General features: G+C 31.8%; 1 protein-coding gene and 1 pseudogene across 1 annotated transcript; one reads left to right on the forward strand and one right to left on the reverse strand.

Moving 5' to 3' along the window:
* The first annotated feature begins 484 nt into the window (after positions 1-484).
* Positions 485-1,196, forward strand: LOC149516143 (non-specific lipid-transfer protein 2 pseudogene; annotated as a pseudogene).
* Positions 1,197-2,677: 1,481 nt separating this feature from the next.
* LOC111289788 (kinesin-like protein NACK1) lies at positions 2,678-8,517 on the reverse strand. The gene is made up of 14 exons (XM_022881106.2): positions 8,267-8,517; positions 7,297-7,649; positions 7,020-7,207; positions 6,748-6,864; positions 6,535-6,616; positions 6,382-6,449; positions 6,234-6,293; positions 5,906-6,030; positions 5,186-5,384; positions 4,967-5,077; positions 4,782-4,874; positions 3,720-4,685; positions 3,306-3,628; positions 2,678-3,196 (listed from the first exon to the last, which is right to left on the reverse strand). Exons 2-14 carry the CDS (start codon positions 7,532-7,534, stop codon positions 2,869-2,871), a joined length of 2,898 nt encoding a protein of 965 aa, XP_022736841.2. The 5' UTR covers positions 7,535-7,649; positions 8,267-8,517; the 3' UTR covers positions 2,678-2,868.
* Between the last annotated feature and the right edge of the window lie 14,199 nt (positions 8,518-22,716).

Here is a 22,716-nt window from a genome sequence, read left to right on the forward strand (position 1 = left end):
AATCTCGGTGGCCATCAATTTATCAGCCAACCTTTGACCCCATGAAAATGTTCCTGCTAAAATTCAAGTGATTTTCATTCTGTTCACACCATGTATACAGAGGAAAATCTTTATATACATGAATGCCCCTCGTTAATTGTCATAAAAAATACATAATCAAATCAAAGCTATATCCAATTAAAAAAAAAAATTGTTAACTAATTCCTCAAATCATTTGACCAATATTCTTTTGAATTGTTCTCTTTTGTTAGTGACTTGAAATCATTAGATCAAGTAGTTTTCACTAGCTTGCTTGGATCCCACAGTCTATGGGATTTCAGCTCTTCATTTAGTAAGGCACCGAACTTATGATAGAAGTGGGCCAAACTCAATGTATATTTTACAATTTGCTTTTTCCCTGGCAACTAAAGGTAAATGCTACATGAAAATTTCCACTTCATCTTAAATTTCCATTTCGCCAAACACACATCTATAAATTTAGAGGGAAACCAAAGCCAATTGCAGCAAACATCACATCTATACATAAGTTATCTGATCTCTCTCCCATCATATACATAAACTTTCTTTCCACAAAACGAAGTTATAGAAAGCGAAAAACAGAAAGGGGAGAAAAATGAAGCCATCATATATTGCATTGTGTGCCCTGGTGGTGCTCCTGCTGGCTGAAGCACAGGTCTCAATGGCAGTGACATGCAGCCCAACACAGCTGAGCTCCTGCGTGAGCGCGATAACATCTTCATCTCCACCATCCCAATTGTGCTGCAGCAAGATCAAGGAACAGAAGCCTTGCCTTTGCCAATACCTTAAGAATCCCAACCTCAAGAAATTTATTAACACCAGCAATGCCAGGAAGGTTGCTACCACTTGTGGTACTCCCTTCCCAAAGTGCTAGGTGCACTAAACTCTTCTCTCTATTTGATCTCTAGCTGCAGAATATGAATTTAGAAACAAAGTCTTAAGGCTGGATCAGGGATAGAGAGAAATTAGTTCAATTATTATATAGTTGTACTTGTGGTGTGGTATATCATGTTTTGCTGCTTCTAGTAAAAGCACTAAGATTAGCTCTGTGGAAAATAATATGTTGGGGTCATGGTCACATGTCACCGATTTGTTGACTGTTTGTGTGAGATCTATCATATGGTACTAGTTGTTGCAGAAGCACTTTTTTTAATGGAAGTCAGTGTTGGATTATTACAACATGTCCTTTTGACACTCTCACTCCGCAGAATTTCTCTTTTTTCTCACTCAGAAATGTAATCTGATAACTTTTTTGAGATTTCCATATTCATTATCAGCAATAGATGATCAGTTGGTTTCAGATATGATACAATTTATAACTTGTCATGTTCTAAGAAAAGCATGAGCTTTCTGGAATTCTGTCAGTCCTAGAGATGAGCTGCAGTTTTGTTTTTCTTTGTAGGGCCAAAAAAGTGCAAACAATAAAAGCCAAATCCATCTAACATTTATAGGCACAATTAGATTGAAACCATAATTTAATTATATTTATCCAATGTTGTAGGTAATACAAGTTATTGGAGCCTCTGTGCTAGAGTGCTGGATAGGGTTTTCCCACATAAAATTCGTTGAACTTAAAAAAATATGTACTACTGCATGTCCCAATTCCTCAAGGACAACAAGAACCCCTTCCAAATTCCAATGGGGCCTTAGACAAACCAAAGCCGAAAACCAGCATAAGGTTATGAAACCATAAATTCATTCGCATCGTGATTTTAACACTGCATTTGGTAAGAGGGGAAGGGGAAGGAAAGAGGGTGGAAAGAAAATTTACTTTCTTTCCATCATTTCTTCCGTTTGGTAGCACAATTTTCTACCCTTCAAATTCAGACCTTCCAAATAAGGAAGGAAAACACTCTTTCAACTTAAATTAATAATTTTATTTATAAATTACCTTTACTTATAACCTCTTTCTTTTCCTCTATTTTCCATCTTTTTACCAAACATAAAAAGAAAATAACTTTCGTTTTTTTTTTTCTCACCTTTTTTTTTTCTTCCTTTCTATTTTCTTTCTTACAGAGTAAATGTGGGAAGCTCCGAGCTAAGAGCTTCGAGTTAGAATATATATTACTCTTCCCAGAAATGTTTCCTGAAGTTTACTACAATCATCCTGCCATAACTACTACTTAGCTCTTTGCCTGCTTGCTCTTTTGCTTTATTTAAATTTTCGTTTTCTTGTCTACTTCAGCAAATGATCAGTCCAGACTCTTCTCTAAAATCTAGAAATGATAATAAGAAATGCTTCCTGTGCCAAAACAAAAAAGATACTAGTTTTTGTATCATTAAAGCTTGATCCTGAAAAAAAAAAACACATATAATTTGATCTTCCAAATCAACTTTAAACTAAGATTATGATCTCATCTCAGCAGTCTAAATTCAGTATCAATTATCAATGATACTTCATTGTAATCATCCTCTTTCATTAAAACATTTCTTAAACTTGACGATAGGTGCAGAAAATTACCAAAAAAATTTTGGATTTCAGTGGAGCTGCTGCCTACATTGGGTCATTCTAATGCAGAAGGGAGCATCATACTGTATCCCATTCTTCAAATGCAAACTACAGCCATCACCCGGAAAATTAAAAGGAGGTAATGAAAAGATTCCAAGTCTCCCTAATAGGTAGTTGCAGCATTTTAATTTCACTAGGACAAAAGCAACTGGAAGTCAAATGAACTAAACCTTTATTGAAACATGAAGAGTACAAAGAATATCTCAAACAATCCTCAATGACAGTGTGCTTGATTGGTCACACCGTGAGGATGGATGAAAGTAGGACATTTGGAGAAAGGACTCCAAAAATTCATTTGCATGTACAGAGTTGGGAAGTATTTACAAACAAAAAGTTTTCTCTCACAAATTAAGAAGGTTTGAAATTTGATTCCACCTCACAATCCAAGGCCTCTTATCAGTTGGTAGTGCAAAATTGAGCTCAAACATCTCCTTTGACATGTTACCACATTCACAAAACCCTACAAGCTTTGCCACTATCTGAGCACTCTCCTCTATGTGTTTGGCGTCATGAGGATCTGTCCAGAGCTTGTTTATGAATTGCAGTTTTCTCTGTTTTCCATCCAGTGGTACATCCCATTTAACGTACAATACATCTCTCTCCTCCTCACTCAAACATGAGGTCAACCTCTTTGCAAGGAATTCCCTTTCACGCTTCAGGGCTCTAATGCTGCAAGAAAACAGACACAAATTTCAAGCAGAGATAATTAGCTAACACAATCAACTGAAAGCAACAAGAGACATGCGTACTTCAATAAGTTCCGAGAGAGAGAGAGAACCTTGATGACAAAGACACTGTGGGCTCATCTCCTACTAGAACTGGACTTGCACTTCCAAGTTCTGCAAAATGCTGTTGCAGCCAATTTAAGCGCCTAAGCTCCACTTCCATGTATATTTGGTCAGAGGGATCGCCCCTGAATAACAAATAAAACTGTGCCCTATGGATGATGGAGACATAACAGACATCCCATAACTCAATGATCTGCTGCCTTTGCTCCCTAAAGGTTACATCCCATGCAACCAGGGGTTCTTCTGGTTCAATTGCGCTCTCATCATCCTCTAAATTGTATCCAGCTGCTTTATTTGCTTCCAGCTCAAGCACCTAAACGAAGTAAAAAACTAAATAAATTTCCCAATAAATGGAAAAAGATGCAAGATAAATCATATAGAAAGGGAAAAGGCAATTGTTTTACCTGACAAACAAGTAGCTGCTTCTGGTATTGCAGTTTAGCAATACGCTCTTTCAGTTCTGTTACATATGCTCTTATACTTCTTACATTCTCTTCAGCTGCATTCAGAAACATCTTCTGCATTTTCTTCATGTTGACTGAACTTGAACGTCTATATCCTGGAGTGCCTTCCTTTGATGAGACATCTCCACCTTCTTCACTCTTCACGGATGTTTCTTTCTCAGACTCTGGGAGAGTCTCCTTGCAGACAATGTCATCATCCTCTGGAGGTCTATTTTCTTCATTCTCAGTTTCCAAAATTTGCCGAGAGGTTGATAGAGGTGAGCATGGAGATTTTATAAAATTTTTCCGATTTGCAACATTACTAGAAGTTAAAGGAACTAACTTCATTTTCGACTGATTCTTAGTTTTGGGGATTGCGTCGCAGTTGGATTCTTGATTATTGATTGGAAGAGACATTACCAATTTGTCTATTGACTTCTGAACATTCTCTAATTGCTGCTCAAGGTTAGCTATTGTGCTGCCTTGTGAATGAAGTCTTGTTATCTCTTCCTTGAGGTTAGCACTAACACTTCTGTTAGGAGCTAAAGCAGTTCCAACCTCAAGCTCCTTTGGAATTGACCTGACAGAACGCATCTCCCTTATTTCTGCCTGCAGCTTGGCAATTGTCTCAGCTGCATCTTGATTACCTAGTCGATGACAAGCCACCTCTTTTTGAAGTACTTCTAATGCTCGATTTGCTTCTTCTCCAAGCTGCTCTTGTAGGTGTTCAAGTTTACGAATTTCATGCATAAGTGTGAAAGGAGCAGTTGATGATTGCCTCATAGACTGCCTTAACATTGTTTTCCTTGTTTTATCATTACGGCCGATCTCCTTCCCATCAAGTTTTGGAGACAACGCATCAGAATAAGATAGACACTTCTTCGCTGATGGATGTGGTGATTCAAGTGGATTTGAGATCTCAATAGTCTAATAAACAAAGACAAAAAAGTAAGCTGAAAGTAATCAAGCAATAGATAGAAAGAAAACAGGAAGTGATTGATAAAGGAGGGATAGAGAGGGAACCTGCTGATCCTCCTCAATTTTTCTGCGCAACTCATCCACCTGAGATTTTGCAAGATCTCTTTGGCGCGTCAGTTCTTCAATCTCCATTTCCATCTAGAAAGCAAAAACAGAAAATGCAATTACTTATGGTTTTATTTGCAGTATAAAATGATTCCAAAAAAAACCAATCTTTAATATCTTATTACCTGTTGTATTTTCAAGTCTTTTTCACTAGATGGATCAGGGGTGCGAAGCTCTGCTTCTAGTCTGGCTACTTCTTTCTGCAGATGTTTGACTAGCTGCTTATCAGAAACAACCTAATAATGTTTTAAAAAGAGAAAAAAAGATTCATGTCAATTCATTTAGAAGTTCATCCATTTCGAAATCCTTGTCAATCTGTAAAGCAGGTACGAAAAAACATGTACCATATTGACTTGTGCATTATTTGTCACTTCCTTTGCCCGGGTTGCAAAGAAGAGAGTATTACGAGATTGTTCAAAATGACTTAGTGCCGGACTCAAAGTACATATAATGGCAGTCCGTGCATTCCCCCCAAGTGAATGCTGCAATATACGAGTAAGTTTCGAGTCTCGATATGGTATATGACCACTTCTTTTTCCAACACTGCAAACCAAAATAGTTCATTAACATAAGGTAAAAAATCAATCATGATCATAAAATTAAAAATAAAAATGGAAGTGCCCCATCAATCTACACAAGTTCCACGTCCTCCTAGTATTAATCAATTAGAAGTTGTTCAAAAGTTCCAACAGCACCTAGTTAAGAGAATAGTTAAGAAGTTTAACTTCTGCACAAATTATGACAATATGATTAGCTTAAGAACATGATCCTTTGCAGCTAATTTTATTAAAGTACGAATTTACAGCCAGGTACAGAACTTGTGAGATTTAGAACCATCAAGTTATAGTTTCTCTAGATGCAAGGTCGGTTAAAAAGTTGATGGAGTTGACCATCAAATATTAAAATATGTACTTTTTAGAAGTTCGTTACATTATTTTTCTCCCCATTCATCAAAGGAAGACTTTATTCCAGAGTACACAGAAAAGTTTCAAGACAGATTAAGGAACCAAAGCCAAGAAAAATAATGATAGATGAAGAACAAATTTGCTACGATAGATTCTGACCTTAGTTTTCTGATTACAGTTGTCAGAGTCATCAAACTAAGGTTAATATGGCAGCCTTCCCTGAGCCTTGCGCCATCAGCATGTGTTTGTGAAGCTCTTTCACTACCAGCTAGATCCACAAAGTTCTGCAAGTATTGGTCCAATGGTTTGTCATCAGGAACAACATTCATACATCGTTTTTGGGTACATTTGGTTAAGCCTGGGGGAGGCCGGGTAAAACCTCAACATTGACCTTCCATCTAATAACTACTAAAACAAGTGTGGATTGTAAAGCTCATATTTATTCATTTTATTTGATAAGGTAGAGAGGGGATAAGATCATTCTTACCAGGCTTGCAACAAATGATCTCACACAATCAGAATTTTCACGGAGAGTGCTTTGAATTGTCTACATTGTTAGCCAAACAAATTTACAAGTTAGCTTTCATAGAGCAGTGAATATGTTTACAAAAGCCAAAAGAAATCATCATTCATACCAGCCTTATTATTTGGTGTGACCGTGAGCTAGTATCATTTAAGGCAGTTTCACCAACTTGCCTTTGAGCTACAAAATGCAAGTAAAACAATTAGCCTCACATTCTAAGAGGGAAAAAACTTAGCTAACTCAAAGCTATTGCTTCATTAATCACCTTCACAAATGCTAATTAGATGTCTTAGGTGCTGATCATTGCTTGCTGTTTCTTCCAACAACTTCTCAACCACAGTACCTTTCTGCAAGCAGAGATTAAACCAATATATATATATATATATATATATATATATATATAGTAAATGACAGAAAGAGGAGGATTGAAAGCATAAGTGCTTCCTTCCTATGAAAAGAAGTTAACAGAGGCCATTACCTCAGGATCATCTAGAAGCTTTAGATTGCGCCCAGATTCTGAATTTAACAAGTCCCTAACATTCTCATTATAAATTTCTAATCCTGAAATTTTAATAGTAAAATCTCTCTCTGGTGTCTGCAACAATTTCAAATAAACAACAAATCAATTAAGAAAATCACAGCCATCATATTGCAATGTTTGGTGTTAAGCACCAAACTGCTGATATAAAATCAAACCAAATTATGGACAACAAAAATAATTAGTTAGACTCAAGGGAAGCTTAGTCTCACATTCATTATATGCTGGTAGATGTCGTTAACAGCCTTCTCTGTTATTCCTCGCATCGTGTATGTCTTCCCACTGCTGGTTTGGCCATATGCGAATATGGTAGCATTTATGCCCCCCAAAGCAGACAAAGCAACATTCTTTACTCCTTCATACACCGTTTCGTTTAAACATGAAGGACCAAAAACTTTATCTGATCAGACAAGAAAATTCTCAAACATCAAATTTCCATGAAACTCAAAACAACTAGTATATAACTAATATATAGTTCTGTTAAGTTACCAAATGTGAAAGAAGATGGCTGAGCTATGCGTTCTTGAGAAGGATGCTTAGAAACAATGGTGTGATCGTCAACGCAATCCCATGCTACTAGATCTTTGGCTAGTTGCTCCCTTTTACTTAAAGGCCTTAACCTTACAGTAACTACAATCTTCTCTTCCTTCGATTTTGGGCCTCCAGGGGTTGTTACTGTTCCCCTGTCTGTCTTACTGGCAGGCGTTACTGGAGTTCTAGCTGTCATCTTTTGTTTATTTCCTTTGTGTCTTTCAAAATTGGAAAGACCAAAAGTAATGCAGTTAGAACCCTTTCCCTCCGTGCCTAAGGAATTCGACTCAATCTTACTGCTTAAACTCAAACTGTGAATTATGAATTACAAATGGAAATGATTAGCAAATTACAAACAAATAAAAAAAATTTATCAGCAAATTTACAAGGCCAACAATTTAAGAACAAATCTAAAAAATCAAATGTAAACATATAGAAACCTATAAATTCCTAGTTATTCCGAAGATTAGATGTTGAAGAAGCTGAAAAAAAGCCACTTTTGAAAATTTGCCATGCTTGATAGTTTGTATAAATCAGTAGAAAAAAGTAAGTGAAATTGAAAATAATATGAAAATAAAGAGGCGAAAATACCAAATCTTCCGATATAAGAAGAGGACCATTCATTCATATTAATATAATAGCTACAAAATTAAGTTAATCTCAAAGGTGCATTTAAAGTTTCTCTGGTGACTTTGATGATAAAAATAAAAATTCAAAAAAAAAAAAAGGATCATCGCACCGAATCGCACATTTTCTAGCATCAATTTTTTCTCTAATTATCTGAATATGAAGCATTTTCTGATAATTTGAACTTAATTCAGTTTATAAGTGGACATTAAACTAATTTCTAAAAAGGAAAGTTCAATTCCTTCAATTATTTTCCATTTTCAACTCAAATATTGCCAAAAAAAAAAAAAAAAACACATACTCAGATTTCTCGATCGAAATCAAAGATTATTTGAGACTTCCAAACAGTGAAAGGAGCATGCAGAGAGAGAGAGAATCCTAGGGTTTGGAGAAGTGAGAATTTCTGAACTTTTGTCTATGATGGAAAAATGAAAAGCCATTGAAGAGAGAGAAGGGGAGTGACCAATAGATTTGAAATTTAGGTCGTAACGGCTAGTTTACTTTCTCACAATTTTTTTAGTATTTCTTATTTTTGGCCGATTTATGCGCTTCTTCTTTAAGCGCGACCAGGTTTCAAGTTTTTATTTTTATTTTTATTTGCCCGAGCAAGTAGAAAAGATTTAAAGAATAAATGGTCCCTACAATTTTCAAGAATTAGATTCAAACATAAACAATGAAATCCTTTCCGTAAAATGTGGTACAATTTGCTTTATAATTTTTCTTTCATATTGATAAAAAGAAAAAAAAAATAAAGCAAAAGCAGTAATTTATAATATCATTTTTTTTCTACTCTAGGAATATATATTATTAAATATCAAAATAAATTTTGAGTTTAACTAATATATTATCATTTTCTTTTCATTTTAAAAGAAGATAAAATAAAAAATGACTATAAAATATTCATTTTCATATTAAATTGAATATTAAACTTTTAACTGGATACGAAAATTAAGAAAAATATCTTATTGCTTTGATTTTTGAAAAGCAATTGAGATCCGATATCAAAATCTTGGATCTAAAGGGGCCACTTTTCGATCATAAAAAATTTATCAAATAACAAGAATTGCTTTTATGGTCGATTTGGTATTCTTTTCCTCACGTCATGATTTATGCTTTATAGAGTAAAACAAATGTTGGTATAATGGGGTTATATCATCTACAATTCATCATATTACAATTAATTAATCATAATTTAATATTATATGAGATTTATCAAAAAATTTATGTAAAATCTACATTTTTAAGTAATGAATTTTTACATAATTTTTAATTATGATTGATTAATTATAATATTATAAAAAAAAATAATTATAGGTAATATGAATCTTAACATAGAGGTGATTAGGAGAGGACAAAAATTTACTAAAGCTTTCTTAATAAAATTAAACGTCAAAATAATTTTATAAACAAATATTATCGCAGAAAAATATATGTTGGATATATAACAGAACTGCTGGGCAAAAGCCACAAACAATCAATCATCTAAGTAAAAATGTAAACGAAATCAAATAACAAATTATTCAAAAAATTAACAATTAATGTAGTTCAGCACTTTGATTTGACCATATTCATGGATAAGAGAAAAGTAACGCTTCTTCTAGGAGATATCACTAAATCAACAATTCACTCGTTCACAATTCAGTACCAAACATATCACAAACCAATCCATTCCAAACAAACAAACAACTCAACTCAACTTAATAATTTGTTTATATAAGTTAAAGTATTTTTTAAATTTTATTTTAAAGCATTTTTAATTATTTTAATTATTAATTTATTTATATCAAAATTTATAAGCTTTGATGTCGGGTGTATAGCACAGGTCAAAGGAAAAAAAAAATATATATATATATATATATAATTTGTTAAAAAAAAAAAAGCTCAACTCTCTTTTTCTGATATTATATTTTTTTTCTTTTTCTTTTTTCTCTTAATGCAAAAAATACAAATACAAAACTTAATTATTTTTATTTTATTTTCCTTTTTCTCATCATTTTTTTCTTTTTTTCTCTCAATGCAAAAAGATACAAATACAATTCTCAATTTTTATTTTATCCCTCTCTCTTTCTAAACGCTCCCATTTTCTCACCACCCTCCCAAAAGGTAATCGAGAAAGTGAGAAGATTGTATGTTTGCCCGCTCTTTTTAATTTGAATTGATTTATACATTATTATCTTTTTACCCGATGATGTTGCGGTAAGCGTGTTTTTATTTATTTGTTGCCGATTTTCTAAAACCTCATTAGTTAGTCATTAGTTTATATTTGATTGTGGAATTCAAAATTCTTTTCGCAATTATATCATATTCTCCAGAAATTATGACACCTTTCTTTAATATCTAGCAATTCGCACAGCCAAACTCGGGTCCCCACGCTAGTCTTTTTTTTTTTTGGAACGACGGTCTATGGATCCCCACGCTAGTTAAATATTGATGTTGGGAGCTAATGGAAATGGAGAAGTTGGTCGAGGAGATTTGGAGGATTGCATTTGATTTTATTTCTTGTTCTTTCTATCACGTACTGCGTGAAGCCAAAGTTTTGGCTGATGCACTAGCTAGGTTTGATTGTCTAGTTGTTCAAAGGATTTGGGAGGCTACCTTCCACATGGTCTGCATTTGTAAATTTCAATCTCAATTTTTCTTATATATATATATATATATATATATATATATATATATAAAACCATGTTTTGCATGTATAACATCAAAATTTTGTAATAATCATTTTATGCTTTTGCTTTGTCTTTCTTTATGATTGTTTATTTTATTAATATTATTTTGGAGGGGGTGATAGGTGTTTTAAACTTCTTTTCAATCATAATCCAATTTATTTTCTTTATACTTATATTATATTCATAATAGGAATGAAAAGCTTAGATTGCACCAAGAAATATTGTCCTAAGAATGGTAAAATTGCATCTAACAAAAATAGAGTAGTAAATATGAAATTTCTCATATAATAGAATGGTAAATTTGATCATAATCACAATCTTATTTCTTGTGATATCAAATTAAATGTGTTATTTTTTTCTCTCTATTTTCTTATGAAGCGAAAAGCAAGTAAGCAATGACAAAGTTTTGGTTTTGGATTTTATTCTAAGTTCACCATTTGAAATCTGGAAGCTCCTTTTTTTATTTAATTTAATTTTTTTATCTTTTGTTTTCATTTTCCAGCTGCCTTGACCAGCTTAATTTGTCCATTATTTGTTTTGGTATACATAAAAGAAGCTAACAGTCAAAGCAAAAGATCCAGAATTTTGGGCGTCTAACTTTTAGTTCACACTTGGACCGCGCATGATAATGATCGATTAAAATCTAAGAAGTATCTATCAAAACCGACGAAACAAGTCTTTTTGACTGGGTGATGGAAGGAATTTTAATCGTGTCCTTAGTATTGTTTTATGGTTGAAATCAAGATTTAAAATGATACTTATAATGCGATAAAATCCTCTTTTATCATGCATGTAAATGAAGAATTAATCATTTGAATCGAATCATTTTTTATATCAAGCAAACTGTTTGGATCAAGCTGATCTAGAGGGATGAGATCCTGAAATTATAAGAGAAAAAGAAAGAGCAGTTAAAAACAAATATTAGAGGTTTCTTTTAGCGGTTTTTTATTCTGATATTCAAGTCAGAGATTGATTAAAGAAAAAAGTAGAGAGAATAGAGAAAGTAAAAGAATAGTTGTGGACCTTAATATATAATTTAAAGGGGGTCAAATAATAATATATAGTATACTTTATCTTTTTTTTTCTAAGGTATATTTTCTCATATTTATTAATATATATATATATATTTATATATATACAAACAATACATTAATAAAAACATGATAAGATCATAAAATTATAAAACAAAAATATTACTATGACAATATTATTTTTTTATAATAACATGATTTACAATTAACTGAATGACTAATTACAAAAAAAAAATTTTTTTTGACAATTTAAAAGTGAAAAAAAAAGTATGAATAAATCAATCATTAAATATTTTATTAAAATAAGAAAACTAAATATACTTTTAAAAGAATGAACATGAAATTTTGAGACTAGGGGTTTGGTGTTTTTTTGTCCTTTTTGTAAAGTAATTTAAATATGATCTTTTTTGTTAAAAAAAGAATTACAACACGTGATAGAAATCTAAAGTAAAAAAAAAAAATTTTAAAAATATATGAAGAAAAAGAGTTGTTAACAAAAATAAATGTGAGAATTTACAAGTAATAATTGTTGAATATAATAAATAAATAAATATAAATGTGATTTGAACATCTCTTAAATTACAATGCATAAATTTAATTTATAAAACATAGAAATAATAAAATTAACATTTTTTTTGTTAGAAGGCCAATTTGAATGTATTTAATACAAATATATATACATATTAAAAAAGGTTTCAAACATTTAGGGTGGCCAAGGCCTCCTTTGGTTTCCATTATGATCTGCAATTATAGAAGAATGTAAAATGTATAGACGGTACTTGGATAGCCCTATTTATAGCTAGAAGGTGAAAAGTTTTGGGCAACCTAAGTTGCTTGAGATTAGCCAAATGATAAGGGATGACTTGGAGTACTAAGCCGACCTGGACGTTAATCGTCCACTCAGAAGGTGACAAGTCAGCATTATGGGGGGCTTGCTGGGCAGATTAGTGAGATAATTGAGCTAACATGGTATTGTGACCTCGGGTTCCTAAAAGTCTAAATTGCCTCTGGTTATTTGTTGGCAGTCTTTAATGTGAAAAGATGATCAAAATGCTGTTAGACCTAAAAATACCCTTAACATTTTACCCCCAATCAAATAGTCTGAGTATCATATTAATGAGTGTTGATTGAGCCAATCTAATATGTGTTTAGTAATACCAAATTACCGATCTTAAGTTTATGAGGCGTCAGCCTTGAAAATTTATTTGGTTGATTTGACCTTAAGTCACCAAGGTGGGTGATTATGGGTGTCAGTGTGAGGAACAGTTGGATTGAATAGGTTTACAATCGATTATCAACATGTTTTGTGTGTCCAATGTCATGTTTGGTCATGATTTGCTGGTTTGCTATCACGATGGTTGATGTTGGACTTTTTCTTTTTCTTAGTTTATAAATTTACCTTTTGCACTAGTGCATGACCGACCTAACTAATGTGACTAGCTTTGTTGAGGTGACTAACATGTCCCTTATGTAGATAAATTTATTGTCAGAAAATGAGTTTGTATTTAATAAGGAGAGAGAAATTTTGGTAATTAAATGAATTTAGATTGAGAATGTGAAAGGTCATCCTTGATAATCATTTTTGCCATGTGGCACAATTTGAGGCATTCATCTAATTTTTACATTGTTTATGTAAAAGGCCCCTATGGCTTCTATCTTACTTTACAACCTTATTATCGTGCTAACTTAATTTGATTGACCTTCTAGCCTTTTCTTACTTTCTCTCGATCGATCTTTTTAGTTTTTTTTTTATCTTCTTGTTTTTAACTTTCTCAATACATTCTTTTATATTTTTTTAGTATATTTTCTAATTCTAGTATGTCTAGGAGTTTATGGTGGAATCAAAAACAGGTTAGCTCGGCCATTAAGGTTCTACAGCTGATGAAGCCCTTTCTATCAATATAGGAAATGATTATAGTCAAGTAGCTTTCTGGTTGAATTTGGTATTTGTTGAAGGTCAAAAACAACTTGAAGAAAATGCTCGTGCTAGGGGAGAGTGGGTTTATCATGATATGGATGAGCTTTTTAGTACAATAGACTTTACCTTAAAAAATCCTCTAACCTCGGTGCTAAGGGTTAGTCTGACTCTTTTAATTGACTTTTTTTTTATCTGTTCACCCTCTTTCTTGACATCAAACTTTTGTTTCTACTTTTTCTCGATGTCCTTTTAAACCAACTTTAGGGTCTAAACCTAGTTTGTATTAAGTTTGAGGTGTCTTCTACCTCTTATTCTTTTTCTTCTTCCTTCGACATGGTAAAGGTCCAAGCTCCTATTCGAGTACAAGACCTTACTACTTCGAAGATAAGTTATCAAATGATGAAACTTTTGAGAGTAAACAAGCTGTAGACAAGTAGGTATAACGATGAAAAAAGAAAAAGTGAAGGCAAAGAGAAGGTCACCTCAAGTAATGATGCATACAATTTCATTTTCTTTTATACCTCTTGTGACTTAGGCATAATCTCAAAAGAGGTGATGCAAAACTTAAAGGACAAGGCCAATCTTAAGGCTTACCCTAAGATGCATTCGGTGCATCACTTTCATGCTTTGAATGTTAAGTTTGACTTTTTTAAGAATAGGTACGACACAATAACACTGACCATTAATGATCGAGTTACTATTTCTTCAGACATTGACAAGATTTGGGTGTACTAGGAATCATAGTGGCTGGTTTGATGTTTTTTTTACATTTTTCATTATTAATTTTTTTTTATGTTATGATTTGACTATCACTCAGTTTATCCCAAATTATCTTTGGTACATATTATGATTCATCATTCTTTATAGAAAACTAAACTTAGATCCCATAATTCCTTATTTAGAGAATTCTTTGTAATTAAAAAACACCCGTATGACAAGAGTTAGTTTCACGTTACAACTTGGCCAGTAAAAAAATTTTTATAGACTACCCAAGCTTCATAAAAAGTTAAAAAGTACTTTTTCTCTATATTTAAAAAGATAATAATGGAGTATGGGAGGCAAATAATGGATCAAGCACATTTGAAGATGCCCAGGTTTATCCTTTCACCATTAATGAGCTATATGCTCAAGATAGAATAATGGGCTTCTTTAAGATGAGGGTTTCCTTAAGATGAGAAAGTTGCGGATACCTATAAGTTGCCCTCCCTTTCTATTATAAAGGAGGTTAAGTATTGGGGTAGATTCAAAATAACTTCACATAATGTTTATTTTAACACTTAGCTCATCGTTTTATGCATATATGTCACCTTAGATGGTGGATTTTGAATTTACTCATTTTATTTATCCTCTCAAATCGAACAAGGGGAAAGGCTCTCATTCAGCTCAGTACTCTTTCCAAGAGAGTAAAAATAATCAACCTTTATCCTCTTTAAACTCTAATTAGCTTGGCCAAGCTTTAAAAAAGGTAAAAGTAAATGACCTAAAAGGAAAAAAAACTCTAAAAAGGCAAAGAATCGAGGCATCTCCTATTGGGTTGAGCACTAGGCTATAACCCACCTTAGAGTGAATGGCCATAAACATGGAGTTTGGCTCTATAGAAAATGTCTTTAAGAACCCCAAGATGGTTAAAAAGATCACATAGGTGACCCTCTCTAAAAAAAGGTCAGTATTTTTTTACTCAATTTATCCTTTTTTTTTCAAGTCTAAGCTCGATTTCTATTTTATGCAATCTCTAAATAGCTCCCGACCTCTATCTCCCAAATCGCAGGGCAATTTCTATTGAATGCTTACTAGGCTATTATGCACTATTACAAAACCAAGCAAGACCTGAAGGGCTATGCTTAGGATTTTTATACAACCATTAAGTTTAACAAAAAAATGAAGGCCTTTTTAGCTGAGGCAAAGAAAGACAAAAAAAAGCTTAGCAAAAAAAATGGATGACTTAGCTGTTAAACTTGAAAACATGTCGGTGCAAAAAACTATAGCTGAGTCTCTCCAATAACAAGTTGAGTTCAAGCTTAACGAGGCTATAGCTAAGGTGGCAAAGATGAAGTCAGAGTTAAAGGCTAAGAATAAAGCCAAACAACAGACAGTAGATAACTTCTTAGCTTTTCCTTTTACTCGATTATTCGTGATATTAAATTTTAAAATGTATAAGATCAGTTATTAACAAGCTTCAGACTTCGTAAATAATGTTAACCAAACATGGTCCTGGACAAGCTTGGAACTTTATTTTGGTTAGAAAAAAGACAATACAAATAATTACAAGTGTGTGCTCAGTCTCATGGCATTTACTAGTTGTAGACCTTAAGTTTATCCACATTCTATATCTTTAGAATAGGATTTCCATTCATATCATGTAATATGTAGGTCACATCACGAATAACTTCTTTGAGTACATAAGGGCCCTTTCAGTTTAGTGCTAATTTTTCACCTTGATCATTAACTCTTAAGGCTGCTACCTTTTGCAGCACTAAGTCGCCCTTTATTATGTTTTTCGTCTAACTTTCTTGTTGTAGAAATTGGACACTTTTTATTGACAGGTTGCTATTCTGGTTAGGGTTACGTCTCTTTGCTCTTTTGTCAAATCCAAATTGGCTCTAAGGGCTTTTCATTCCCCTTTATGATTTTGGGCTCAACTTGAAAACTAGGGAGGTCGATCTTCACAAGCATCATAACCTTTGTTCCAAAAGCCAAATTAAAGGCAGTCTATCCTATAGGTACTTTTGTGTCATCTTAAAGGCTTATAATACACCAGCTGACTCATCGATCTACTTACCCTTAGCTTAATCTAACCTTTTCTTAAAGGTTTTCAATATGGTTTTATTAGTTGTCTCGACTTGGTCGTTAGATTAAAGATGTGCAATTAAGGTGAATCTTATAATAATGTAAGTTAAAGCACCATTCTGTAAACCTTAGATTGTCAAACTATTTTTCATTATCTATTATTATGCCCCAAAGTAGATCAAATTTGTAAATTATATTTTTTTTAAACAAACTTTTTGACCTAGGATTTGATAATGGTAGCTAGGGCCTCAACTTTAAGCCACTTAGTGCAATAATGAACCACTACCAACATAAATTTTCTTTGTCCTATAATTGGGGTGAAAAGACTAAGGACATCTTTCCCCCATTGTATGAAAAGCTAAGGGTTGTTCATAAGAACTAGCTCGGTTGACGAAAGATGTTGTACATGTGTGAATTTTTAACATGTTTTTACTAGATCGGTTGTATTACTTTTATGGTCAACTAGTAGTAATCCTATTTGAGTACCTTGTAAGCTAATGGCTGAGGTTTTAGATAATTACCTCATATTCCTTTATGAATTTCTTTGACCATATAGTTTGCTTCCTCTTTGTCTACACATTTGAGGTAAGGCAAACTAAAAGACTTCTTGTATAATTTCCCATTAATCATGGTGTACCAAGAAGCTTTTCTTTCTAGGGCTTTAGCTTAAACTTTATCATTGGGTAGTTCACCAATCATCAAGTAAGCTCTGATTGGGGTTATCTATGACTCTTTCTTTTCAATTTGACCTACAAAATTTTCATTAATGTTTTTTTCTATTAGCTTTCCACCAAGATAGGAGCTGAGGCATCAATTATTAACCTTGATGCTAACTTAGATAGTGAATCAGCCAATGTATTTTTTTACTTTAGTATTTTTTACCCTCAGCCTTAGGGAATATAGCCAAATGTGTTAATGCTTTGTCTAGGCACTTCCTTATTCTTTCTTCTTAGGCTTTGAATTCTTTATTTATTTGGCCAATGCCTAGTTGATAGTTACTATAAATAATGATATTTTATACATTAAGCTCGATAGCTAATCTTAAACCAACAATTAGTACTTCATATTCAACATTATTATTTAAGGCTTTGAATCCAAATTTTAAAGCATATTGGAACTATAGGTTTTTAGGGCCGATCAAAATTAAGCCAACCCCACTTTTCCTATTAATAATTAACTTATCCACAAAAAACTTCCACATTTATACTTATTTTATTCCTTCAGCCTCTCCGGCTTGTTCATCGATTTGGGCCAAGGTGCATTCAATGATAAAATCTACTAGTATTTGTGATTTGAGAATCAACCTGAGAACTAAATGTAGGTCATATTCACTAAACTCTACTGTTCACTTGATTAAGCAACTTGACAATTTTAGTTTTTGTAGAATTTGCCTAAATGGCTGATCAAGATGTTGATTGTGTGAGATTAAAAGTATGGCCTAAGCTTCCTAGCCAACATGACAATAGTATAAGCCAACTTCTCTGTTGTGGAATAATTCATTTTGGATCCTATTAAGACCTTGCTTATGAAATATATTGGTCTTTACTTTCCTTCTTCTTCTCAAACCAATATAAAATTGATGGCCTGGTCTGTTATGGTAATATACAAGTACAATGCCTCATCAGGTCGTGGTTTAGATAGGATAAGTAGAGAGAAAAGGAATTGTTTAAGCTCTTGAAAGCTTTTTGAAATTTAGGTGCCCATCTATATTCTAAAATGTTCCTGAAGATTTTGAAGGATGGCAAGCATCGATATACCAATCTAGACATAAATCTATTTAGAATAACAATTTTACCTATTAATCTCTACACATCTTTAACTGAGGTTGGCACTTTTATGTCGAGAATAGCTTGGACTTTTTCAAGGTTTGCCTTTATCCTCTTTTTATTAATAATGTAGCTTATGCATTTTCTCAATGTAACTCCAAAGGTAAATTTGCTTCGGTTGAGCCTTATATTATATCTTTTAAAGATATTAAAAGTCTCCTTTAGATCCTTTATATGCTTGGCCAAGCTCTTACTCTTCACAATTATGTCATCCATATATACTTTGACATTTCAGTTGATCTGATCTTTGAAAACTTTGTTGACTAGTCTTTGGTAGGTCATCCTAATATTCTTTAGGCCAAAGGTCATTACTTTATAACAATACAATTTTTTTTTTAGTTATAAAGGTTGTTTACTCTTCATCCTCTTTCAATATTTTGATTTAATTATAGCTAGAATAAGCATCCATAAAGCTGAACAGACCATGTTCGGCACTATCGTACATTAATCAATCTATACTGAGTAGAGAAAAATTATCTTTTAAGCAAGCTGTGTTGAGGTCTGTAAAGTGTATGCACATTTTTCATTTTTCACAATGCTTATTTACCATTACAATGTCGGTAATCCAGTCAAGGTAGTATGCCTCCTTGATAGAGCTGTCTTTTAACAATTTGCCAACCTCTTCTTCTATTGCCTTTTACCTTTTGGGGTCAAAAGTTTTCTCCTTTTGTCAAACTAGTTTCATGTTAGGATCTATGTATAGTCGATAGACAATTACCTCGAGATCTAACTCTAGTATGTTGAATGGAGTCCATGCAAACATGTCGACATTTTTTTTGAAAAGTTGAATTAACTATTTTTTATGGTTAAGCTTTGTCCCAATTTACATGTATTTTTCTAAGTTTTTTCTAAACTGGCATAAAGATAGGATCTTCTGTTGATTCTATTAGGTTGTTGTCGACTTCAAGTTTTGATCAATTAGGTCAGGACTATTTCCTATAAGAAGGATAAATCCTAATGTGGTAGTTAGTTGATTTGTTAGTAGGATGGTAGATTGTAGAAAAGTAGAATTGAATAAAAAATAACTATTATATTTCTTTAACCGGCTTAAAAGCTCAATTCTTTTTATATGTAAGTATGCTAGCTTAAGAGTTCAGCTTTTGTAGATTCAAAAATTTATAAAAACTTGTAACATGTACAAGTGTAGAGCTTAAAGGCTCAGAGCGGCTTAAGAGTATGCTTCTAAATCTTAGTAATAGCTTATATATGTCACTTTGCTAGATTTTCTAGCAAGGCTAATTAAGACAAGTTCCAATTAACTTGCACTTTGAATCCGTATGAATTAGGTTTAGTTCACATGGTCATGGACTCTATGTTCCATTTAGGCTAAGACAACCTAAGAACATGAAGTTCTTATATGGTTTGGGCCCTAATCATAATCCTTTTACTTTAATTAATCATATTTCAACCCAATTAAATTTTGGGTAAAATAATAAAATTTTCTTAAACTTTATAACTTTACTTAAATAAGTTTTTATACTTTTATTTCATTCAAATAAGTCTTTAATTTTTAATTTGTATGAAAATAAACTTTTAAACTTTTAATTTACGCTTAAATAATCCATTAATAAAAATCATTCTTTTATTTGAAATACGAAATTATTTTGATAAAAATCAAAGCATAAAGACTTGTTTGAAAACAATAAAAATATAAGAATTTATTTTAAAAAAGTGAAATAGTATAAGGGGTTTTTTTTAGGATTTTAGCCATTAATTTTTATTAACCATATTGAGTTAATAATAATATGAGGATATTAAGCCCTATATGTTTTGGGTTTTAATTTATTAGTTAATCACTAATTAATTGATTATTAACCTAAGCCGTTTTATGGATTTTTTTTGTCTCAAACAATTGTCTAAAAATATGGTTTGACTTTCAATTAAACCACATTTTATTTTTTTTGCTAAAAAAAATAGTCCTTGCCTAGGTCAACAAAAAAAAGAGCTATATGTTTGTAATTCCATAGCCCTTTTACATTCGATTCAATTCCTATTAAGGGCATTTAATCCTTAATTTGAATTTTGATAATTTCAATTCTAATCAATTACTAATATATTGACTCAATTTTTTTAACTTGAATTTTCTTCAAATTTCCAACATAGAATATTTACTCATTTTTCTATCCTTAGCCTTTTGGATTTAAATGGAGCTATGGTAAAGTGCCACTAAAAAAGTAAATCATGTAATTTTCGTGCTTGGATGATAAAAGTTCAGCTATTGTAATGATTTTCGATTGCTAAATATAAAATTGAAGTTGCCATCAATCTTTTTTTTTGGTGTGATTAGTAATTAATCATATTTTTGGTTTGCAAACCAAAACTACATTCAAGAGTATAATTATATGTAAAAAAAGTTATAGCACCCCTACAACATCTGTATAAAGATGGTACCAATTGAGTTTATTTTATCCATCAAGCCTAAAAAATTAAAGGGAAATGTATTAGAAAATTTTTTTCAATGACTTTAATGTTTTGGCAAAATTTTAAGAAATATTTTCTCACTTTGAAAGTATTCAAGATATTTATTATCATTCTTGAAGAGACTTCATCGTCGGATTAAAAACTTTAAATAAATAAAAAAAATTTTAAATACAAAAAATCTTCTAATATATTGGTAGGATCTCACTTTAGAAAAATTGACTTTCAAATATTAGGAAAATTTGATATTTCAAGTTTTTCCCAAAATTTTAATTCTCCAATATTTGATAGTATCTCATTTCAAAATTGATTTCTAAAATTACTTTCAAATTTTATTTTTTTAAAAAATTGATATTTCAAAATTTTCCTTAGCATATTAAAATAATTTTTAATTTTATGGAATTTAGAGAAATTTGATATTTCAACTTTTCCCTCAAATTGTTTTCAATTTTTATTTTAGGAAATTTTTATATTTCAATTTTTTCCTAACATTTTCAAAACAATTTTTTAATTTTATGGAATTTTGTCAAAATTTCATATTTCAACTATTTCCTAAACATCATCAAAATTTTATTTTAAGAAAAAATTGATTTTTCAACTTTTTTATTAGAATTTTTAAAATAATATTTTTATTTCCCTTATTTTTAAAGAATTTAAAAAAACTTTATGTTTCATCTTTTTCTTAAACACATTATTACAAATTTATTTTGAGTAAATTTCATCAAAATATTTTATTTGCCACATAAATGCAAAAAATATTTTTAATGCAACAATTAAGATACACAAAATAAATAACTGTAAAAAAATAAAAATTAAATTATTTTAAAAAATTTTTAAATAAAAAATGATGACAATATAAAAAATGCCCCTGGTAATGTGATCAACGATTCAGTCAAAGGTTAGTAGTTCGATTCGCCTTTGGGTGGTTCAAATTAGTTCATTTTAAAGGATGGTGTCGCAACTGGGTTGGGCGCACGGATTTTGGTTCGAATCTGGGTCAGCACATGGACCTTGTCTCCCTAAAATGCTACATTTTGTTTAATATAAAAACTCTTTTTTTTAGTTCATTTTCTCTTTCAATCTCTTTAGCCTAGATCCCTTCTCTTTAAAATTCCTAGCCCCATTGGAAAATTAAAAAACACTTAGAATTTGATTTGTTTTCACCATATCGATCGTCACCTTTACCGTCAATCGCTACTTACTTTATTGAATGAAATATGGCCATTTATCATCTCAAATGTGAATACTCTCTTTGAAAAACATTTATTGAATGGGAGCAAGCTTATGGATTGATCATTATATAGGACCACATGTTTACAAAAAGCTGTATTTTTACCCTTTGAAGGATAAAAATGGCATGTCAACTTTAATTCTCTTTACATCTTAACAAATTAAGGATTTAAGCCATCAATCTCATCACCATGAATGAAGTTTTCAAAATTGAATACTAAATTATTGTCATGATTGTCTAAACATTCATTACTTGAAATACAAGAACAAATGAAACAGAAAGGACATACAAAAATAAGGATGGAAAGAAAAATATGCAATGGAATGCACTCGTCACTTTATTGAAATGAAAGACAAACACAAGATCAACATACAAAAGATTTCCCTTAATATTTATTACTTCTTAAAAACTCCCAAGACAACAAGCAACTTCAATTTTATTATAATTTTCATTTCAGAATTATGCCCTCGTATGGTTAGGCAAAGGATTATCAACAACACCCAATCCTTGTTTATAATCAAAATTTATCAGACCAGCATTGATGTGAACTTATACCATATGCTTTAAGGGAAAGCAATTTTTTATTGAGTGGCCTGCAATCTCATAATGATAGTCATAATGAACATTAGTATCATACCATTTCGAGTAAAAAGGTTTCATCGACTCCTTTATAAGGACAAGAGCTAACAAATTATACCCTATTAGTTTTGAGAATAAATATGTGCATGTCATGGGGATTAGGTCAAAAAAAGACTTTTTCTTTGTTATTTCATGGTTTCTTCGAATTACTTATCTGGTTGTTAGGCCTTAAAATTGGTTTTGTAATGGTTGTAGTGGTAGGGTTAGACTTGTTTGGGGTTGAAATTTTGGT

Source organism: Durio zibethinus, chromosome 11 (assembly GCF_047325235.1).
Source record: "Durio zibethinus cultivar Kanyao isolate XHJ-2024 chromosome 11, ASM4732523v1, whole genome shotgun sequence".
Taxonomy (NCBI): Eukaryota; Viridiplantae; Streptophyta; class Magnoliopsida; order Malvales; family Malvaceae; genus Durio; species Durio zibethinus.